Raw genomic sequence first — 23587 nt, 5'->3', positions numbered from 1 at the left:
CTGTAATCTCAGCAGTTTGAGAGACTGAGGCAGGCAGATCGCTTGAGCTCAGGACTTTGAGAACAGCCTGGGCAACATAGCAAAACCCTGTCTTTACAAATAATACAAAACAGCCAGATGTGGTGGTGTGTGCCTGTAGTCCCAGCTACTTGGGAGGCTGAGGTGGGAGGATCACTTGAGCCTGGGAAGTTGAGGCTGCAGTGAGTCAAGATCACAGCACTGCACTCCAGCCTGGGTGATAGAGCGAGACCCTGTCCTTAAAAAGATGGAGAAAAGAAAGAGGGAATAAGGATATACTATAAGAAACAAAAAAAATAAGTTTTTTTAAATTCTAAAATTGTGATACAATGTTGAAATATGTTTGTTCTAGAAAGCCAAAATATTTGCATTCTTGGGAATTTAGTGTTATGTATAAATGCTAAAAATGTAGAATGCTATAGGTAATTTTACACTGACTTTTGACTTTGTATTTTCTTGCACTTAGGATGACAAAATAAGATAATTAAGATTAAACATGACAATAGCTTTATTCTTAATTTTTATTTATAGATGTGTGTATTGAGGCTTATACAAGTTATTCGATCAGTTGAGAAAATTGAAAAAATCTTAAACTCTCAAAGTTCTAAAGAAACATCTGCACTAGAAGCAAGCAGGTAAGTATTTTTTTACTAAATAACTCATAAATTAATACTTTACATCCAGGGTAAAAATTTTTTTAGTTAGAACTCATTTTTGATAAAGAAAATCCCAGTCTGTGGCTTAGTATTTTTAAATGTAGCTCAAGCAAAGCAGAGTGCATGAAATGGTAAAGCTTATTCATGTTAATATATAGCCTTGATGGTCGTATATAGCCTTGATGGTCGTATATAGCCTTGATGGTCGTATTATATAGCCTTGAAAGGTTCCAACTCGGCACCTTTCAGGGAGTCAGAGAACGTGTACTTTCTGTGGAAGGTTTTTATTATTGAAATTGCCTTACCCATGGACTAGTAAAATCCCTATTGACTTGTAAGGTGTGGAATAGCAGTCATCTTAGATTATTTAGACAGGCCCAGAGTATTCCAGTTGATGTATCTTGAGGTTCAAAATGCACGAATGTTATATCATTAAGAAATAGTACAGGACACATTTCACTGAAATTTATAAACAGCAAAGAAAAAGCTGATGAAATAAACAAAAGATGACGGTTTCCTTTGTTATACTGTAGTGTCTTATTATCTTCCCATACTGAATTTAAAATCAGTCAGGTCGCTGAGTGACTCAGAAAATGAATTGAATGGATCATTATGAACACAAATGGGAAGCCCCATGGTGCAGTGGAAAGAGCATGGGCTTATGTTGCTTGTACCAGCTGGGTAGCTTGAGTCAGGTTACTTCACTCTGTGTCTTGGTATTGTCATCTCTCATATAAGGCTAATAGGAACTTCACTTGGAGGATTGGTAGCCATAGAGTAGACCCTCATACATGTCTAGTTCGGGCCTGAAAGCCATGTTGATAGCCATCGTATTTTTCCTTGACTAATATGGGATAAGCTACAGGAAAACCAACCAGGACCAAATGGAATATACCTGCAGTTCAAAGTCCTGATCATACTATCAAGACAAGTTGGATTTCTTAATTTTAGGATTTAGGATCCTTAAATTCTTAAATTTAGGATTTCAGAATTTTAGATTTGGAGAGACTGTAGAAACAGTATGCTCTGTATCTCTCATTTTATAGATAGGGAGATGAGGCATCTGAAAAGGAAATTATTCTCATGTCCTAGGTCTCTACTTTCTTTCCTGATGGAGATGTGTAAATAAGTGGTCAATCGCTGCCGTCTTTTTTCTTCAGCCTGTAGTACTTGTGCTTCTGTCCCTTCTGTTCCCCTTCATCTGCACTCATCAGAGTCCCTGTCAGTGTCAGTTCTGAGAGAACCAGTGGAGCCCTGTTCGACTAACTGCTCTGCTTCTGTCTTCCACTCAACAGCGTTGACAGCCACTCCCAACTGTGTCCTCACCCGGCATCTGTGATACCCGCTTCCCCGTTTTCTTTTCCTCCTTCCTTATTCCTATTCTGTTCCTTTGATGGACTCCACTGCCCTTTTTCATGCCAGCTTTCTCCAGGGCACTGTTCTTGGCCCTGTGCTCTTGATCAGCACTTTCTGGGTAACCTCGTCCAACCCCATAGTTTTAGTGGCCTCCTGGATGCTGATCTCTTTATCTGCAGACGAACTTCTGTAGTCCTCAGACTCATCAGTCTGATGACTGCAGGGAGTCTAGTGGACGTTCTACAGGCACTTCACATTCATCATGTTGAAAACTGAGCTCTCATCTTCTTTCCCTGCCTCCGCCAGCAAAAACATTTTACTCCTCCCTTTGATTCCTTGTCTTAGGAAACAGTGCCTTTATTTCCTTCACTAACCAGGCTAGACATCTTGGGGGAGTCAATGTCTCCTTTTTTTCCCTTCATCTCCTTCTTTCATTCACTAGGCAAGCCCTGGAGAGTCTGCTGCTCTAGCATCTCTGAGATTGAGAGATGTCTGCCTCTCCTTCTCGGTTCTCCCATTGCCTCGTTTCAGGCAGTGGCCTCCTGACTGACCTCTCATTTTCTCTAGGACAACTAACGCTGTAGCTGTCAAATGGATCTTTCAGATTTGTCTAATCACATCTTACTATGTGATTGGGAAACAATGGTTGCCTAGTGTTTTTAGGGTAAATCTTAAACTCCTAAGCTGCTCCTTGCCACTTCTGTATTCTTCACTAAAGCTATTCGGAACTACTTGTGGTTCCCTGACTGCCCTGAACATTGCTGACTTATGCTTCCTTAATTTTACTATGTATGGCCATTTATTGTACTAAAAGCCCTTCCTTTAACTTCCACCTCCCTTTCACGTGCCTGATTTCTCTTTATTCCATCCAAATCTAGCCCAAAACATGCTTAAAGTATGGAAAGGTTCAAAATACTATGCTAAGTGGGAAAAAAGCAGGTTATAAAACGATACAGATTTGTTATGTAAAAATTTATTCTTGTCTCTTGTATGGGATACTGTTGATCCCTTCTGCTTTCTTTAAACCTGTCTCACTCAGTTCTGTGAGAGAAAGTATAAACAAGACACTGCAAGAGTTCCCTTCCATAAAGCTCACTTACAAGACCACCTCTTTTAGGAAGTCGTCCCTGACCTTTCAGATTTAGATGCTCCATCTCCATGCATTCATCAGGCCTCCGGGTCATCCACCAGACAACTTACGGTTGAGACTGGAACTGTTGATTGACTTGCATGCCTTCTCCATCAGTCTGTAAGGTCCCTGACATCTTTATACCCACAGTGTCTGGAACTAGTAGGTACCTAAGAAAAGATACCAAATGTCCCCCACTAGTGGAGAATAGGCTTCTAATTACCTCAGTGATGTCTGTTTCTGGACATACTCTTATATTATTGTATTATATTCAGTATGTTATATTCAGTATAATAGACACTGCACTCTTCCTTGCTCTGAATCATCTTTGAGGAGCTTTTCTTAAATTCAGATCTGCAAATCTGAGCTGTAGAGAAGGTAAAACCAGGGCAATATTACTGAATAGTAGATATACCATGCTTGTTAAGCCAAGAAACATTCAGATAATTTATAAATAATCAATTCACACGAGATTATTCAGGAAAGAGTTAGGGATATTCAAGAAAGAGTTAACCTTTTTGGTTGGTCACGCTGGGTAGCTCCTGTTCCTCTAAACTAGTTTGGATGCTACAAATACAGAACTGGGTAGACCACTGACACTCTCAGTGCAGCATTTTCTGTGTCCTTATGATGTGGGCATTTTTCCTCACTCACTGATGAGCCGTCAGTGTACACAGGATGCCTCAGTATACACAGCGGGTGATTATACCTTTATACTTCTCCTCTGCTATTTTACTTCTTTTTGAGTGATACTGACACTTGATAATATGTTTGGGGGGGAAAAGTACATTTATTATATTTTGTGCCAGATATGTAAAGAATGCCCTGTCACTAGGACCCAGAACATACAGGTTGACAGCTGTTGCTGTTTGGTAAATGTAATTTTAAAGTAAGTCATTACTATTTAAATTTAAAATAAGATATTTTGAGATATTTATTCCTGCTGGAGGGTCAGTGTCATTTATTGAGGAGACAAATGTATTTGGTATTTTAAAATATTTAGAGGTATTTTAGCAAGGGGAGTGAGGCAAGCGGAGAAGTAGAAAGGATCCAGCTATAAGAAATGGGATGGAAAGAGAAAGAAACGATAAGGAGGGAGAGGGGAAAGGTGGGGGGCGGGGAAGAGGGAAGAAGAAGGGAGGTTGAAGCTGAAGAAGAAGGTTATGAATGGGAGGGCTTGGAGTCAGTGGCAGAAACATGTAATTGCATGCACACAGGCCTGGCCAGCCCTGCTGCTGTCTGGTCCCTGTGGGTCAAGGCCAGGCAGCAGCAGCAGCTTGTACTCAACAGATTCCCCAGTGCACTTAGAACATGCTGTGCATATGGCTCCTGGGGAACATTGACTGATGGCACAAAAGACGCTTTAGCTTTCACCTCGTAACAAGGTGGCCATGTAAAACACTTTGACAAAAGTCAAAATATAGTGGGTGTGAAAGCCTCTCACTGCCAGGTGTGTGTTGTATTCTCGTGGAAATAGAGACCTTAGGGATTACACTTCTATAATTGTTTTCTCTACTAGCCCCCTTTTGACCGGACAAATTTTGGAGAGAATTGCCACAGAATTTAATCAGTTACAGTTTCATGCTGTTCAAAGCAAAGGCATGCCTCTTTTGGACAAAGTAAGACCGGTAAGTGTTGTTTTGGATTTCCACAGTTTAGTGTTTAGGAACTTGCTAAATAATTCTGGTTTAAATTAGTAATATTGTTGATCTAAGGGTTTTGAACCTAGCCTTGCATTTTTTTTTTTTCAATTTTTAATTTTCAGGGCCCCAGCTTCCTAAGTGTCACACATTGTAGATTTTGTGTAAAGACTCAGTCACATTTTCCAGATGATAAGAGTAAAATTAATTCTGAATTTCATGGAATTGGACATATGATATGATGTAGACAATTAATTTATCCAAAGCTCTTAATTGGATTTTAAATCCATGATGTTTCCTAAAGATTGACTCTGTAGCTTAAGAGGAAGATAATTTTTTTCTCATTCTGTAATTCTGTCTAAATTCTTCTTTGATGAAGCAGAAATTTACTTATAAAGAGATTGGGGTGGGGGGTTCATTGTTATCTCCAGGAAAAGTTATTATTTTGATTTTATATATGTCATCATCTGTTGGTGTAAGAGGCTCGTTATGTGTCTATTCGCAGTTTCAGAAATTGCTCCAACTAGAGCTTTTTTTACTTACCCACCTTTTCTTGCAGCGTATAGCCGGCATTACAGCCATGTTACAGCAGTCACTGGAAGGCCTCCTATTAGAAGGCCTTCAGACGTCTGATGTCGACATAATACGGCACTGCTTGCGGACTTACGCCACGATTGACAAGACACGGGACGCGGAGGCCTTAGTTGGCCAAGTACTAGTGAAACCATACATAGACGAGGTCTGTGCACCTCCTTCAACAAACATTCATGAGCTTCTGCTCTGTCTTTGACTCTTTACTGGGTGTGAGGAAGATAAGAAGAGAGAACAGAGATCTTTCTGGAAAGATTCTCAGTTCCTACAGTACCAGCTGTAAGGAAGGCTTGGTCCCCATGGGTTACAGTTGGGAAGTAATGTTACAATGCCAGGAATTGGGCATGCCCTCTCAGGTGTCCTAGCAGTGCTGTGGCTCAGACTTCAAGGGCGACATTCTCACCTAGGGAGAAGGTGTGCATCCACGTGTTTTTAGGTCAATTTCATGGCAGGCAATTGTTCCTCAGTAGTTGTTAAAAGAATGTTTTCAAACCACTGGTCTTATGGGTGGACTAAGCAGGGTGGACAATTAAGCAGTGACAACACTGCAGTGTACGAGGAAGGTGCAGAGAGTGCTGTGAGCGTGGAAAGGTGTGTGAGTGGGGTAGACAGTGGCACCCTCAAGTCTTCAGGGAATAAATGACATTTGGCCCAAGTCTTGAAAAATACGGAGGAGTTTGCTGGACGGGGAAGGCGACAGGAGGAATATTCAAAGATCAAGGGCTTTTATAACAAATTAGCTGGGTAATACCTTAAATCTAGAACTCGGCTATGCAATATCCTTCACCTATTAGGATATAGCTAAAATACAGAAAGTAAGTGTATCCCGCTTCTGAGCAGCCGGAGTATAGATTGTGCTATATAAAGTTGCTGATACTCAGCAGTTTCTGACATGCAAAAACAGCAGCTTCGTCTGCTTCAGACTGAGAGAAGTCACTGAGCCCATCCTCAGTGTTTGGGGACTTGCCTCCAGTGACCTGTCAGTGTGAATGTTCTGACTGTTGTTAGTAAATACAAAGATTATACTCACGTGATTTCAGGGTGAAAGTCTTTTATTTTTTAAAATGGAAAGTTGAGACTCCCAATGATAAAAGTTAAATTTAGGTACTAATTTTAATAATTATTTTGGCCTTGTTAAGATTACTAAAAATAAATAATCTTTCAGTTCTGTTTATATCCTGTTATATTCCATAGCTGTCTCTATGGGAGTGAAAAAATTACGTACATTATTTCTTTGTCAATAAGTGAAAAATTTGTGTGTGTGTGGTTTGGGGGGCAGGGTCTCACTCTGTCGCCCAGGCTGGAGTGCAGTGGCATGATCATGGCTCACTGTAGCCTCAACCTCCTGGGCTCAAGCAGTCCTCCCACCTCAGCTCCCAAGTAGCTGGAACTACAGGTACACACCACCATGCCTGGCTAATGGTTTTTTTTGTATTTTTTGTAGAGACGAGGTTTTGCCATGTTGTCCAAACTGATCTTGAACTCCTAAGCTCAAGTGATCTGCCTGCCTTGGTCACCCAAAGTGCTGGAATTACAGGCATGAGCCACCGTGCCCAACCAATGAAAATATTTTAGTCACTCATCTATTCCTTTTTCACTGAACTGAATATAGTATGCTAAATTCAAGAAATATTTGAACTTTCAGTGGCATATTAAATTCAGTAGCCACATTATGTTTTATTTAAACTCAGCTTATCTTGTCATATCATTCTTGACTCCCAATTTTATCACAAAAAATAAAATAATAAACTAATATATTTTCTATCTTTCTCTGCCTCAAACCCTTCCCTAATCTGCATGATGGTAGAAGAAAAGGCCAGGATAAAGACAGTGAGGAGTTGCAGTGGAGAATCGTGTGCTCTGCTTTAAATTGTTTTTTTAAAAGGTGTTACTTTATTTTCAAACTCACAGGGAAGCAGATGAGAGTGCGTGGTTTATCAGCCCATGTCTCCCCAACAGTTGTAATTGTGCAGCCAAATCCGAGGAACTAGTTTTGAATGTGGCCTGTTATTTACTTTATTATTTAGAAAATATGTCACAGGGAGGAGGGTGAGCATGAGGAAGCAGATTTGTAAAGTTTTCTTTATTGTTTTCTCTGAAATATATAGTTTGTACTTCCCTTTAAAATGCTTTTTTTAAAAAATGATATTCCTTTTAATAGGTGATTATAGAGCAGTTTGTTGAATCTCATCCCAATGGCCTTCAGGTCATGTATAATAAACTCCTGGAGTTTGTTCCTCACCATTGCCGCCTTCTTCGAGAAGTCACGGGAGGTGCCATCTCCAGGTAATTTAAACGACCCTGTGTGGACCCCCACCTCCCTTTCAGTGACCGCACCTGCTAAGCGCAGGTGCACGACAGACGATGACTGTCTTGTATGAAGTGAATCCATTATGAATCTTGTTATTTCATTGTTTCTACCCATGATATTGTGAGGCAGGTTGCATTAGCCTCATTTCAAAGATGTGGACACTGAGATGAAGCTGAGACTAACGACCACATTTCCAAATCCAAAGTCTAGCCTTTCTTCTTCTCTGCACTTTTTCCTAAATTTAGTTTGAAGTCAGAATTGCTTTCCTTCCATGATTCTAATATGTCATAATCTGTCTATAGATATCAGTTCAGTTTAATTCAACAAGTTTTATACTAAGTATGAACTCATCTTCAATTTTTCCTCCCTTGGTTCGGTTTCCAAGACTTCCTGATTCTCTTTCATAAATATCCCATTACTTTCACCATTGCCATTGTGCCAGTCCAGGCCTTGTCATCTGCTGTCCACAATAATAGAATCTCCCCACCCTGTCTCCCTACTTCCAGTCTCTCCTTCTCTAAGCTTCTGACTGTCACATTTACCCAGAAATCTGCGATTCATAGATTTCTTCATAAATCTTTAGTGGCTTCTCAGTGCACATGGAGGAAGATCCAGGCTTCTTGAAGCAGGGCGTGAGGCCCTTTTTGTTCTTGCCTGGTAGCTCTCCACTGGAGAACTCTCGGCCATGGAACTTTCCCTCCATATCCCTGGACGCTCTAGCCACACAATGCTAGCTGCCTTTCCCCAGCTCCCTTGTACTCACGTGCTTCTGCGTTTTTCCTCTGCTTGCCTTGCCCTTCCTGTGCCCTTCGTTTTCCTGTCAAACTGCCTCTCCACGTGAATCTCCAGCTCAGATACCACCTCCTTCAAGAGACTATCCTTGGCTGGGGGTAGTGGCTCGCACCTGTGATCCCAGCACTTTGGGAGGCCAAGGCAGGCGATTCGCTTGAGGCCAGGAGTTCAAGACCAGCCTGGGCAACATGACAAAACCCTGTCTTTAAAAAAAAAAAAACAAAAAAAAAAACAGTCTTTGTCCTAACGTTCAGCATTCATCATGTCCTGTGGATTGCAGGACGTGTTGCTTTTGTGTCTTCTGAGTACTGATTTCCATGTTGCGTTGTGATCACCTCTCCGCTGCTCACACCTTCCCTTGCCTCTTGACACAGTGTCTTAGAGCTAGCAGCTGCCCAGTTAGTGTTTGCAAAATGAAAGAATTAACTAAGTTTAATGCTCAAAAGGCAAATAAGGTCTCTGTTTTCATGGAGCAAGCAATATATTTGGCCTTGAGTTTTTGTTCTTTGCAGAAATGTGGGGTAATTAATATGCTGCTTGGCATTTGCAGTACCCTCTCTCTTTCCTCTGTACCACCTAAGATGAAGCCTAGTTTTGCTACTTTTGTTTAGTAATCATAAGGATTTGGGGATAAGAATATAGTAGAAATCATGATGTAAAATGAAGCCATAGATATGAAACAATCAGTCATTAGATTTGACAGAGCCAGTCTGGGTCCAGAGATGTCAAGCTTCAAAGCTTTAGGGGATCTTTTCCACAGTTTTTAGTGTGGGGGAATTCACGTAGAAGGCTTAGAGATTTGAGGAATCTGAACTGTACCTTGCGAGATCATCTTCATCTGCTGCTAGCCCGTCACTGTGTTGCAGGTTCTGTGTATCCCTTTCCTTCCCGTGCTCGGCTCCTGGCTTCAGATTTCCAGCTTGGTGCTTTCCCTGTCACTCTTTTCTTTTATCATGTGCCACCCTTCATGGGCTTTATAACTGGCAACACCAAAACATTCATGATTTCTCCTCCAGAGAATACAGATGAGCTTTTCTAATCCGTCTACTGTTAATTTTGCAGGTTTTACATTCTGTCTTTGGGGCTTTCATTAGACATTAACTTTGGGAACGAGGAAATGTTGTCATTTAGTAGTGATTATATTATGTATATCTGTAGTTTGGAGTCCTCAATTTTGTGCTTTCTTTCTCCAGATACCTTAACAGAGCCTGCTTTTACTATTATTTGACAGTGTATAATATGTTGTGTGGAATTGGATATATGGGAGGCAGCCATCTTCTTTCCCCTTCCTGGCCCTCCACCCCCACCAGTAATTTCTTAACAATACTTAGGTGAAACTATACTAACAGTATTTGCTAGCTCTTCCTGGACAGTGAAACAAAGCTTCCTTGATAACTTATCTGTCTTGATAATTTTCGTTAAGCAGGAAAATTACAAAAACTTTAAAAAATTTTATTTTAATACTTACCAGAATGTTAAGTCCCATTTTGATATGGCAACTTAGCTACAAAACTCCCAGTTTTGCTAAAATAAGAACATTTATTAAATTGTTTGCCATTTTAAAAAATTACCTTAAAATAGAGCAGAATACACAGTATGAAACAAAGTGGGCAGTGCCTAGAATGGATGTTTACAGGTCTTTGAGTTCGTGAAAGACTTAAGGAACCTCTCTTATTTAACCGTTACTAACATAGGGCTTTTACTATGTGTTAGGCACTATCCTAAGTACTTTACAAATATTAATTCTTATTATGACTTTGTGAAGTTGGTACTATTATCATCACCATTTGAAAGATGAAGAAACCAAAGCACAGAGAAGTTAAATGATTTGCCCACGCTCCAGTATTTGAATCAGGCACACTGGCTCCGAAGTGCATGCTTTTGTCTCAGTGCTGCCTGTCATCTACATTTGGGAATTTGGAATTTAAAGTCTGGTGCTAAACAAAGACAAAATAAGACAAGCGCACACACACACAAAAAATTAATCTATTATCAGATTTTTGTGTCAAGATTTGTGATGAGATTTCCCATTTGATAGTCATAGAATTTTAGAACTGAAAGTAATCTTAGAGATAGCTTAGTAAATAAAAGCTGTTATTAATTTATAAATTAGCATAATTTACAATGCTGTATGGTTTATTGGTGTTCAGTAACGTGAAGGTTATTTTTCCTGTAGTATTAGACTACTCTACTTTTTTTCCCCAAGATAGGAGTATAAAGGTGGTGGGAAGTATTTTAGAGGGAAAAGTGTACCGAGGTGATTAGCCTTGACACCAGGTGGAGGAGTCAGGATCTAGGAGATTTGCCGGGTGTGAGGTGAGACTGAGATTAAGGAGTGGAATAGAAATTTGAGTCTAGAAACAAACTAAATTACAAATATGTTTTTTTTTTTAAGTTGAAATAAGTTTTAGACTGCAGATCTTTTGGCAGAAGCAACACAGTGGAAATTTGCTCTTTGTAAATAGATTATGGTGTATTTTACTGAAATGTGCTCTTATTTTACAGTGAAAAAGGCAATACTGTTCCTGGATATGACTTTTTGGTGAATTCTGTCTGGCCACAAATAGTACAAGGATTAGAAGAAAAGTTACCCTCGCTTTTTAATCCTGGGAATCCCGATGCATTTCATGAGGTATCTCTGCCCATCGTCTTGATTCTTGAAGATGTTAACCGGAGACTGGAGAAATATCATGTTCTCTTCTGCTTAGTCTTGGTTCTGTGGTTTATTAAAAATAAAAATTTGAGTTGCTAAGTGAACATTTACCTTAAAACACACACATCACTTTATCCAAGATATGAGCTATGATACTTTTAGGAATAAGAACATTTTCATTTTATAATATAAAGCATAATTAAGTCTAGATACAAGTGTGAGTAGAAATGTACATTATTTTCTTAAAAACATCCTGAGGACCGTTAAAAGCCAGTGTTTTTGCAGTTTTCTGTGAAAAATTAAGTTTGTACATCTCTGCCATATAATTTTGAATGAAAACAAAGAGTACTCATTGGATTTTTTCAAGCAGCAAGTACAAAGGAATTGATTGGATTTTAAAATAGACTATATAAATGTCCTCTATAATTTAAAAGTTAGAAAGCCCCAATATTTATTTCCTTTTTTAATTTATATTTTATTTTATTATTACTATTACTATTTTTGAAACAGGGTCTTAGTCTGTCGCCCAGGGTGAAGTGCAGTGGCACAATTATAGCTCACTGCAGTCTTTGACTCCTGAACTCAAGCAGTCCTCTCTGCTGCTTCCTGAGTAGCTGGGATTTCAGTGCACACCACCATGCCTGGTCAATTTTTCTTTTCTTTTCTTTTCTTTTTCTTTTTCTTTTTCTTTTTCTTTTTCTTTTTCTTTTTCTTTTCTTTTCTTTTCTTTTCTTTTCCTTTTCCTTTCCTTTTTCTTTTTCCTTTTCTGTGGAGATGGGTCTCACTGTTGCCCAGGCTGGTTTTGAACTCCTGGCCTCATGCAGTCCTTCCCCCTCAACCTCCCAAAGTGCTAGGATTTCAGGTGAGCCCCCATGTCCAGCCCTGTTCCACCCCCGGCTTTTTTCCCCCTTAAAAAAGAAAAAAGATTTCATGGTTAGGATTTAAAAAGTTAATGTATAAGTTTGTTTTCCTTTGTATCATTTTAAAGGCTCAGCCTCTTGGTACTTTTCTTCCTTCTCCTTCCCTGGATTTTGGTTTTTGGTTTCTTATGCAATGAGATAATCTTTGTCATTTAATTAGGTACTTTATTAAATTTGCAGTGATTCTAATTGTTAATACATTTGACTCATTTTGTACTTTCTCTTTGTTCCAGTTTTCTTCCCTTATTTCCTTCCTCCCATCTTTTTTTCCTCCCTTCTTTTTTCACCTTCTTTGTATTTTAGACTTCTGGGGATCTGTTTTCTGTCTTTATTCCATTTTGTCCCCTCTACTAATTTGGAAGTTGTACCCTTTATTTCTGTATATATTCAGTAACCTTAGTGGTTACTTAACAGAATCTAAAGTTGATTGATGTTCTTGAGCCTTCTGGACAATACGCGAACTTAGAGCACATTAACGCCAGCCATCCCTTCTCATAGTATATATTTTTGTTTCCTTGCTCGTACTTCTATTTTTTTTTTTAATCTTAAAAACTGGGCATTTTTATTGTTTTAAATAGTCATCATCCTCTGGGAATTACCCTACATGTTTGTCATTGCTTACTGTTCCTTTTTGAATGTCAGCTCATCCTTCTTGAATCGTTCTTCTGAAATTCATGTTAGAAGACTTTTTAGTAAGGCTTTGTTGATAATAATTTATTTTTTTAAATAATTTCTCAGTTTGCGTTTGTCTGAAAATAACTGTATTGCTTCTGTTTGTAAGGTCAGTTTGCTGGATATATTAATAGAATTCTCAGCACTTTGAGTATTGTCTTTTGAGTTGCATTATTAAGTTCACTGTTAATTTAATTGTTATTCCTTTGTAGTTAATGCCTTTTTTCTCTGGCTGCTTTTAAGATCTTCTGTGTGACTTTGGTGTGCTAAATAAGTTCTGCTGTGATATGTCCAGTAGAACTTCTTTTTTTAATTATTATCCTTAGGATTTGATAGGTTTTTCTGAATCTGAGAATTGGTGTCTTTCATCCATTCTGGAAGATTTTTATTTATTATTTCTTCAATTGTGCTTTTCTTTCCTTCCTCCATCATCTCCATCTAGATCTCTTGTTTAGACCGGCTCACCCTATCCTCTGTATTTGCTGCATTCTCGATAATTTCACAGTCTGTCTTATAGGTCACTAATTCCATTCTTAGTTGTATCTAAACTCTTTTCCACCTGCATATTGAGTTTCCAGTTAATTGTCATTTTTTTTATTTCTGGAAGTTGTATTTGTTCTTTGTCTAGCCTCCCTGGTGAATTTGTTTATTGATTTTTTAAGTGTAGAGAGGCACAAGATAAGCGTAAACAGCCTGGGGCCCAGCAGATTTCCCACAGATAAGACAACACATTGGGAGGTTTACCATCCCAGAAATGCAGCTTACCTTATCTCTTGGCAGATTGTCCCATATTACAGTGCATTGAATAACAGGATTGTGCTGTTTTCAATAAATTTTGTAGCAACAACATTTGTGATTTTAAAAAGTAGGCTTTTAAGGTAGCATAAGGAGAGTGAAATAATGGCTTTAAGCAGTAGCAGTTGTAAGCTTTAAGCACTGGCAAATGTAAAGACGCTTTACAATTTGCTCTATGCTTTAGAGACTCATATTGACCATGTTTGGCTCAGGAAATGTTTCAGCTCAGAAATGAACCTTTCCGATAGAACTTGACTTTAGAATTTTAGGCTAATACTTAACGTTTGTGAGTATAGTTTCCAGCAGATAGTATCCATTTATTTCCAGAAATACTTTCAGCTTTAAGCCTTAATGTAACATGTTTCTTGTAAGAGGGAAGTATCTTTATATATATATTTTTAGCATCCATTATATGCAGAGGTATAGTTTTGTCCCAAAAGGGAAGAATAATCCCGATTTTTGTCTCAACTCTGCACACCTAGACCACCCTCTGGGATAACAGAAGTTTGCCTAAAATCTTTTGAAAGAAATTTAAAGCCTGTAGTTTTTACTACTACAAAATCCTGTCTAAGCACAGACTTTAGCATATTTAGATGAATGGTTTGGTGACCCTGGATTGAGCCCCTTTTAATTGAGAAGAACATAAAAAAGCCAACAGTGTTCTTAGAGCCTGGGGGCTTCGGGAATAAAGTACCCACAAAAGCAACGTGCAGTGCAGTCGCAGTTTTGCTCAACTGACTGACTAGCATTCTGCTTCCTCTACCTCCTAGCTTGTCTTTTGAGCAGGTTCTCTGTGAGCCTCAACAGAAGAAGAAGCATCATTTGTAAAATGGGGGATGATGATGAGGATGATAGCAGTTGCCTTGTGGGGTAGTTTTGTGGGTTAAATTAAATAATACAATTCTAAGCACAGTGTGTTGATGATAAATGCTATGAGTTAGCTGCCACTCTTAATGGTTTTGGTACATCTCCCTGTCAGTTTTCATGCTATCTTATTTATAAAAATGATATGAATACTCACATGGTTCGATTATTTCTCTTCTCTCCCTTTCTTCTTCAGAATTTTCTCCTTCTGTTCTTTCTCCTATGTGAGGCAATGATGAATTATGTCATTTAATCTGCTGTCAATTCAAATTCCAGTGGGCTGGGGTAGGGGGCCCTAGAACATGAGCACTACCATTTAAAGAGCACCAGACTTGGAGTGCCTGGGTCTCAGATGGGCTTTGCCATGGAAGACACGGAAGACATATCACAGAACCACTTTGGGCATTTACGCATCTTTAAATGGGACATTGGAAGGAAGATCTCGCAAGGTCCCTGTTAACTCTAGAAACTGTGATTCTTATGTGTTGAGCTTCTTTATCTTGATTACAGTTTGCAGTACATGCTCCCTGTTCTGGTTAGTTTTCTGATAATGAAAATTTTCCATTTGTTTTTATTTTAGAAATATACCATAAGTATGGATTTTGTCAGAAGATTTGAACGGCAATGTGGATCACAGGCTAGTGTAAAAAGATTAAGAGCACATCCTGCCTATCATAGCTTCAATAATAAGTGGAACTTGCCTGTTTATTTTCAAATAAGGTTGGTCATTTATTCACCGCCACCCCCACCCCCACACCCTTCTAAAACAGAATTTGAATGCCAATTAAGGTTGTTGTGCCAATTAGTGGCTCCTTTTCTCTGATCATTATAATAGGCTTTGGGAGACAAAATTGAAAGTGGAGAAAGATACATAAGAAGTATTATGGTTGCCAAAGTCTGACTTGCATGACAAAAACGTAAGTTTTATTTTTTGGTAATTGGAGAGCTCAGAACACAAGAGTTGGAAGGAGCTGACTCCAAGCCCCGCCTCATTCCCACCCACCATGTCCTCATTCATTGTGAAAAGAGAAAGTAGGAGTTATACAGCAGCTCTTTTTTTCCATTTTCCCTGTGTCATCATCTGCCTCAAATAATGAACCTGTCTCACATCTGTTTTTGCTCATCTGAGATACTTGTCCCCTAGAGGGAATGGGGAAAAGCAGAGCCTTAAGTGTTCTTTGCAGCTGGTTCCATCTATTAGTGTATGAGAAGCCTCATCATTATTTCGGCTTCGCTTATCATCTTTGTGACATTTGTGTCCTCTATTCTGGAAAATGGTGACATTTTTCTTCCAGGTTTCATGATGATATCACCTTTGTCAATAAGCCATTCTATAAAATACTTGGGGAAATGTAGGATGAACCCTTAACATCATACAGTGCATTGGAGAAACAGATGATAATAGCCATTTTTGCAGATTCTCTTGAATGAGGTCATGATATGTTCTTCCATAGAATGGCATTTTACCTGAAATGCTCTTTGAAGAATCATAGGCTTTTTTATTTACATTGCTGGATGCTTTCATTAATTATGATGCAGTCCTTTCCCCTAGAGTTCTGAGGAATAATTACAGAGAAGGAGATCAAGAATTAGGTCCCCTGATGATAATTGCTTGGGATGATTGAGAATGTATGTAATCATCTTTTTATAATGAAATCACAGTTCTCAGAATGAAGTAGTAAGGTGCCCTTTCACTTACAATACTGTGTTTTATGCTAAATTTTCCAAGGTTGCGTCATCATGTAGTTTGTCTCTCAGCAGGAAATTATGGATTTGTTCATCTAAGATGTTAATGGGATGCACTGGAAATAGTTGTTGTATGATAATCAACATCAAGCCAGGGCAAGAAGCCTTTTTGATTTGTGAGCAGGATTTAAAATAGTAAAGCATCGTTTTATAAAATGATACTGCTATGGAGAAATAAGGTTTACATTTCCCCATCTCTCTGTCATCCAGGTTTGGAGTTAGATTACTTTGGTTATCTAATGCTATCACCTCACAAACATACTCCTCTGCTTCCTGCCTCCAAACTCTTTCCTGGTCCTTTTCCTCAGACCCTGGGACCCATGCACCGTTACCTCACTCTTCCATCCCACCACTGCACCTCCTGCAGCCCCCATGGGCTATTTCAGCCTGTGATCTTGGCTCTGCCAGGCTGGGCCCCTTGGTGATGGCACAGCTTGGCTTCAGCTGCATCTCCCTTCGTTTCAGTTTCTCTCAAAGCTGGTAATTGGGGCTTAAACTCCATTGAAACTCAGCCAATTCCCTGAAAGTCTTTTTTACCTTCACCAGATTTCAGCCTTAAGCCTTCAAAGGAGTTGATTAGCCTTTTTGAAAAAACCTCTTTTATTTAAAATTCGTGAAATTAAAAAAAATACATTTGAGTTATGAAGTGTAGAACTTGTTTTTAGTACATTTGTTTTTCCATCTAAAAAGTAAATTCCATTAAGACTTTGTAGAACTTTTCTATTGATTTTTATCAGGTGTTGGGTTGTTTGCTCTGAAGGATGACAAAAAGTTCCGCAAACATGGTTAGGGTCAGAGTTGCATTGTCATCAGATTCATTTCAAGGTCATTTGAAGTAAACCTAAAGACAGTGGGGTGGTGATGGTTGGACATTTCCTAAGAAGAAATATTAATATTGCACTCTCAGTAGAAGTTTTCTGCTCCTGGATCTGACTACCCATATCCCAATCATCTTCGGGAAAAAAGCCACCTCCCCAGCCCAGCCATCACCACAATTCTTGTGAACACATTTTGTATCCTCTCACTGTCCCTGAGACCCCGCTGTGTCTACATTTCATTTGCTCCTATGGGCATATTGGAAAGTAGATGAGGACTTAGTTTCTCATGGGAAGAAATTAAATGCAGATGTGATCAAAACAGCCTCGGCCGGGCGCGGTGGCTCAAGCCTGTAATCCCAGCACTTTGGGAGGCCGAGGCGGGTGGATCACGAGGTCAGGAGATCGAGACTATCCTGGCTAACACGGTGAAACCCCGTCTCTACTAAAAATACAAAAAAAATTAGCCGGGCGTGGTAGCGGGCGCCTGTAGTCCCAGCTACTTGGGAGGCTGAGTCGGGAGAATGGCGTGATCCCAGGGGGCGGAGCTTGCAGTGAGCCGAGATCGCGCCACTGCACTCCAGCCTGGGAGACACAGCAAGACTCCGTCTCAAAAAAAAAAAAAAAAAAAACCAGCCTCAAATTATAATGAGTCAGTGACTGCCTGGAAACTGCAGGTGTTAGCCCTTTAAATGCCAAAGGCTAAATTTCAGTTTGCTATTCTTTTTAAAATTGAAATATTTCTAGTACATTCACATGTATATACTGTATTACATAGTATATGCTGAACACAGTCTTATGATGTGGAATCTACGTAGTAATATTAAGGTGCGGGTAGCCCTTTCTTTCCTGTCCCTGCACTCCTCTCAGACATGTGTATCCACGAGAGATGGGTGCACTTATGATGTTCCTGATACTTCAGAGAAAAAAAACAGTAGGCATCACTATTGTTATCGCCATTGTAATTTTTATTTAAGTATTATTGTGGCCCTGTGATGTTCGTGGAGGAATATGTCTAGAGACCTTCCCCGGGCCTATATTTAAGAATTTAGAAATGTTTGTATTTGGGGTTGCCCTTCTTACGTGGATCCTGTTGAGAGTAGAATGACATTTGATGTGCACATGAAAACCACAGCATAGCTTTTCAGATTTCAACAGAGGTTCCCTCTCTCTTTTGGCCATTTTCCAAGAAGAAATATGTTCTGTTGCTTCATTCCTGGCAGTTACCGCACAGCAGAGCTGTGTGAGGGGCTGGTCCCCTGGCTGGGGAGCACACCTAGGCCAAGTGACTCGGGCAGTTGTAATCATACATCACTGTCCCTGCTCAAAGATAGGCAGAACCTCTCTGTGAAGTGCAGGGATCAAGGCTCTGCTGCATTTTTTTGGTCCTTTTTCATTTGTATGCTTTTCAGAATTATCGTAAATATACATAAAACTCTGTAGCCCATGTCTTTGCATAGTACTAAATTATACCTATTTTTTCTTATTGGTTTATAGCATCAAGCTTCCACATTAATACTGCATACTGGTCCATTGAATATACTGCAGATTCTGTAACCATATTCTTTCTTTTGGCCATTTAGGTTGCTTCAGTTTTTCCCTGATATAAACAGTGCTGTGTCAGCTATCAGGCCTTTTCTGTATCAGGGCTAACTTCCTGTATTTTGTTTAGATTTTGAAGAAAGGCAGGACTGGGGGTCTGAGGTTGAGCTCTAGGAGCTGGTTTGCTCTCCCAGGTGCAGAGCAGTCCCATCTCCCTTGTTCCCGTGTTCAGTGTCACTGCCTCCTCTTACTGCTGTTCCTGGGCTAGTTTCCAGTGCTCTATTATTATTTTTTTTTTTTTTTTTTTTTGAGACGGAGTCTCGCTCTGTCGCCCAGGCTGGAGTGTAGTGGCGCGATCTAGGCTCACTGCAAGCTCTGCCTCCTAGGTTCACGCCATTCTCCTGCCTCAGCCTCCCGAGTAGCTGGGACTGCAGGCGCCCGCCACCACGGCCGGCTAATTCTTTCTTGTAGTTTTTTTTAGTAGAGACGGGGTTTCACCGTGTTAGCCAGGATGGTCTTGATCTCCTGACCTCGTGATCCGCCCATCTTGGCCTCCCAAAGTGCTGGGATTACAGGCATGAGCCACCGCGCCCGGCCTCCAGTGCTCTCTTATCCCACTTTTCCATCTGTCACTTGTTCCTTCTGTACCTCTCAACTGCAGCAGGAAAAGACTAGCCTTTTGTGAGCTTCACTGGGCAATTAGAGAGTTCCTTTCTTTCCATGGGGCAGACAGGACGGCTACTGGAAACCAGCCAGCTATAATGGTCCAGGATAGCCTTGGTGTCTTCAGTGCTCAGCTGTGTTGGGTAGGGCTGCAGCTTTTTGTGTCAAGCTGTTCTTTTTATTCTTTAGACAGTTGCCTTTAGCTCAGTCTCTGAACCGCTTTTTAAAAGCACATTATGTACTATAAAAAATAATTTCATATCAGTTGGATAAATTGATATTGAGCATGCATCAGAATTCATTACTAGTAAGGCAATTAGCAGGTGACAAAAGAGCATGCTAGTAAAGACAGGTATGAAATTGGAAGAGTTATACAGTTAGAAAACAATGCCTGCCGAAGCAGCTAGCTTAAAAAAACTATATAACACGCAGCCTTTCACAAAGTCATAAAAACATGTCCATATCCATTATTAGAACAGAGGTCTGTGACAGGATGAGCTGAGGTGCCAGGTGAGCCAGCTGTCATCAGGAAAAAAAGAACGCACATCTAGGAAGCACTGGTACAGACACTGAGCATTAGTACCCAAAGGGCAAGTACCATGGATGTGGGAGAGGGTCAGCAGATTAGAAGAGCACCAAGCAGCGAGTTCTAGTTTTAACTGGCTGCTTCCCGTGATTTTTCTCAAGCTGCCAACACAGGTACAGAACGCAGCTTTCTTACCCTGGGGACGTTTACCTACCTGTGATGGTGTTAAGATAGATGGGTTGGAGGAACCAAAGTTTTATGGCCTTGAAGTGAATAGAGGATCATAAGCAGGTGCTACTCACCTGACAACTTCTTGATGGAGACTTAACTGGCAGTTTGTTTAATTTGAGAAACATGGGGAAGGTTATGATTCAGACCAGCTGCAAATAACAGAGAACCCTTATATAACAGTGGCTTAGTCACGATTTCTTGTTCAGTTAAAAAAAAAAAAAAAAAAAAGGCTGGGGGAATAGGCATTTCGAGGCTGGACTTACCAGCGAGTGACAGAGAAAGTTCCTGTTACTTAGGAAAAACAGAGGATGGATAGGGAAAGGCATCTGTCAGAGTCATAAACACTAATTCGTGTTCTTGTTTTTATCTCAGATTTAGAGAAATAGCAGGATCCTTAGAAGCAACACTTACAGATGTCCTGGAAGATGCCCCAGGTAACACCCCCAAAGTGATAAGTGGCATGGTATCCTAAATGAGTTCATTCAGTTCACCATGTCAGCTAGATCATAATACTCTGAGCATACTTTCACTGGTTTTTTTTGGTTTTTGTTTTTTGTTTGTTTGTTTGTTTTATCATGCCTTAAGTTGGACCTTAAAATCACTTAGTTTGACTTTTTTTTTTTTTTTTTTGAGATGGAGTCTCTCTTTGTTTTCCAGGCTGGAGTGCAATGGCATGATCTTGGCTCACTGCAGCCCCCGCCTCCCAGGTTCAAGCGATTCTCCTGGCTTAGCCTCCCAAGTAGCTGGGATTACAGGCATACACCACCACGCCTGGCTAACTTTTGTATTTTCAGTAGTGACAGGGTTTCACCATGTTGGCCAGGCTGGTCTTGAACTCTGACCTCAAGTGATTCATCCACCATGGCCTCCCAAAGTGCTGGGATTACAGGCATGAGCCACCATGCCCAGCCCTTCTTTTTTTTAATAAGGTAAAAATAAACCAAATAGTTTTGGTACATAGAGTTCTTGCTTTATAAAGATGAAAAAGGAATAAGAATATAGGAAACAGACCTCATTTTCATTCCTGAATATAACTTGGCCCCTTGGTGTGCTTATGTGATCAGCTGGTTTTTTTAGCAAATGGGCTGTGATCTGCCTTCCTCCCAGGCTGAGGACTGGTCTGCATGGTAGAGGGTCAGGGTGCTCCTGCCTCTCACTGACAATGACTCACAGCTGAAGCATGCATCCTGGGCCTCCTGGGCCCTGGCTGCCTATGCTGGGCTGCTGGGCAGGTAACAGCTGTAGATATGTGGACTTAGCAGTACATGTTTGCATACTCTGACAGCCTCATTAATTTTTGTATCATATATTTATTCCTGGTGACCACTGAAATACTGTGTGCTTATATCTAGGTTCCTCGACTTAAATTTCCACTCTCTTTTATGCAGCTAAGTCTCCTATCATTTTGAATCAGTTTTAGCTTCAGAATTTGTTTTCATCTGTCTTTGCCAAAAATGGTCATATGTAGTTAACTTCTTCTAAAAGAATAAGAAGTATGTTGAGATAGAGGAAGACTCTTGTGAAACAGGACAAATTTGAAACTGAAGTTTAAACCTCTGCAAGTGATTGCCACTCCAGCCCATGTTTGTTGATTGGGTATAAAGTACCTATTAAACATTATTTCTGAATGCTATATATGTTTGATGTTTATCCAGACACCTGGGAGATAGTGTCATGTAAAACTGTGCGTGGCATGAAGGATGTGGTAGGGAACATGGATTGTGGCCACTCCTCATCCCTGTGCCTCCAACAGCTTTGCTGACCACATGGTTTTCTTCAGAAGGCCACTTTCTTTACCTTTGAATCATACATCAAAAGTCTCACATTAGATTATAGCCTAAAATTGTCTGAAATTCCTTAAATGTGTGTTGTTGTTGTTTTTCTCTAGCTGAAAGTCCATATTGCCTTTTGGCTTCTCATAGAACTTGGAACAGCCTCAGGAGGTGTTGGTCAGATGAGATGTTCTTGCCATTGCTGGTGCATCGCCTGTGGAGATTCACTCTGCAGATTTTGGCACGATACTCTGTGTTTGTCAGTGAGGTAAGGGCTGGCCATGGAGCTCATCCGTAATCAATACTGATAAAAATTAAAGATGTTAGGCTAACTCCTTAAGCTTTTTGTAAATGCCATGAGAGGTTAATTCAGAGGACCCCAGTAGTCTGACTTCCCAGGATTATCTGCAGCTCTGTTTCTGTGTTTCACTTTTACTCCTGCAAGCATTGCATTTAGGGGTGTCTATTATCATGAACTTGTTTTGTTGAAAAGCACCACTCTGGCAAGTGCATGTTTTCCCTTCTCAAAACCAGATTCTTTGAACTGCCTCCAAATTAAAAAAAAAGATGTTCATTTTAATTTCAAGGTGATTATGAAAATCATTAGAAATAAAAATAGGTGCATTTTAATACTTAATATTTGGAAGGTTACAAAACGATATTGTCATCAACATAAAAAGGTATTAAAATTGTCTTTTCTTTTTTGAATATCCTTTTCCCTTTTCAAATAATCAAATGTATTAAATATCCACATGCCCTTGGTGACTTATTAATACTCTACAAAAAGCCAGAAATTCTTGATCCACAAGAGCGTTAGTACAGTCCAATGCTCAGCACCAGCCCTGTGGGTTCTTACTAGGACCTCGGATAGCTGTGCTGCCCTTTCTCTGGGGGAAGCGTGAGTAACAGACTCTCAGGTAAACCAGTCATGGCAGTGTGAGGAGTATGCAAAGGAGATGTGTTCTAAAAAATAAAAAAGACAACATGGAGAAAACAGCACACTTTGAATAAAATCTTTGTTATTTGGAGTAGGAAAGGATCCCAGTCCTCCTCTTGCAGTGTATTTTAATGGAAAGAGTGTCAGCTTTGGAGCCAGTGTCAAACTTTGGCTCTTGAACTTTTTAATTCTGTGGACCTAGAGAAATTAAGCTGAGTCTTCATCTGGAGAATGGGAAAACAGCTTCTATACGTGGCTGTTGTGAGGATTTATTTGGACTAAAGCTCCTGTCAGGTAATGGGAGTCTAGTGAAATCTAGTTTGTCTTTCCCTTTTGCCTTCCCTCTGCTCAGAAGCGTCTTAGTGGACCACCCTGGGCCGTCAGCTGTTTCTGAAGACCGCTGTATGATTCACCTGACAGAGTTGGGTTAGGACGATTATTCAGTTAGGCTAAGCATGCATTCTTGCTAGCCAGGAATTCTCTGTTTATCTGTAATAGATTACTTTGCCCTGAATGTTCATTATCCCATTCTATCCCATTCTTTTCTTGATGCTAGCTTACTTCTTTTTAATTTTTTTCCCTTATAAACAATGTTACGCAAAGAACACTTTGTTTTTTGTATTTGAAGGTTTGGATTTTGATATTTTACCCTTATTAATTATAATTACAAATATGGTATGTTATTTGCCTAACATAATTGATTTTTTTTTTAAAACTTGTGATGTCCCCAAAATTAATTTTATTGTGGTTTGGGTACTTTATTTTTCACATGGTTTTTTTTATCACCAGAAAGTAGACAAGTTCCAGAAGGTAAATGTACATGGGGGCGTAGTTTGTCCTTGTTTCTCTTAGTACTTCACTCCTTCCTGTAGATACAATAAGGTGTACTTTTATTAGTAAGTTTTTACTAAGTGCTATGTAGACAGCTAGCATTTAATGGTGAGTTATTGACACACAT

The 23587-nt window shown here is 39.8% G+C and overlaps 1 protein-coding gene across 7 annotated transcripts in view; it reads left to right on the top strand.

The window, feature by feature from the left end:
- Positions 1-23587, top strand: part of LOC105499154 (component of oligomeric golgi complex 2) — a 98594-nt gene that overhangs the window by 67849 nt on the left and 7158 nt on the right. For 6 of the 7 annotated variants that reach the window (XM_011771634.2, XM_071074489.1, XM_071074496.1 and 3 more), the window contains 8 exons: positions 550-653; positions 4679-4787; positions 5359-5538; positions 7552-7676; positions 10999-11125; positions 14978-15117; positions 20293-20354; positions 21809-21960. In XM_011771634.2, coding sequence (XP_011769936.1) covers positions 550-653; positions 4679-4787; positions 5359-5538; positions 7552-7676; positions 10999-11125; positions 14978-15117; positions 20293-20354; positions 21809-21960 — 999 coding nt within the window. The remainder of the gene's footprint in view (positions 1-549; positions 654-4678; positions 4788-5358; positions 5539-7551; positions 7677-10998; positions 11126-14977; positions 15118-20292; positions 20355-21808; positions 21961-23587) is intronic. The other variant, XM_011771633.3, reaches the window with a different exon arrangement.

Source organism: Macaca nemestrina, chromosome 1 (assembly GCF_043159975.1).
Source record: "Macaca nemestrina isolate mMacNem1 chromosome 1, mMacNem.hap1, whole genome shotgun sequence".
In the NCBI taxonomy this organism is placed as follows: Eukaryota; Metazoa; Chordata; class Mammalia; order Primates; family Cercopithecidae; genus Macaca; species Macaca nemestrina.
The sequence above is the reverse complement of the archived record's forward strand: the minus strand, read 5'-3'. Positions and strand labels throughout refer to the sequence as shown.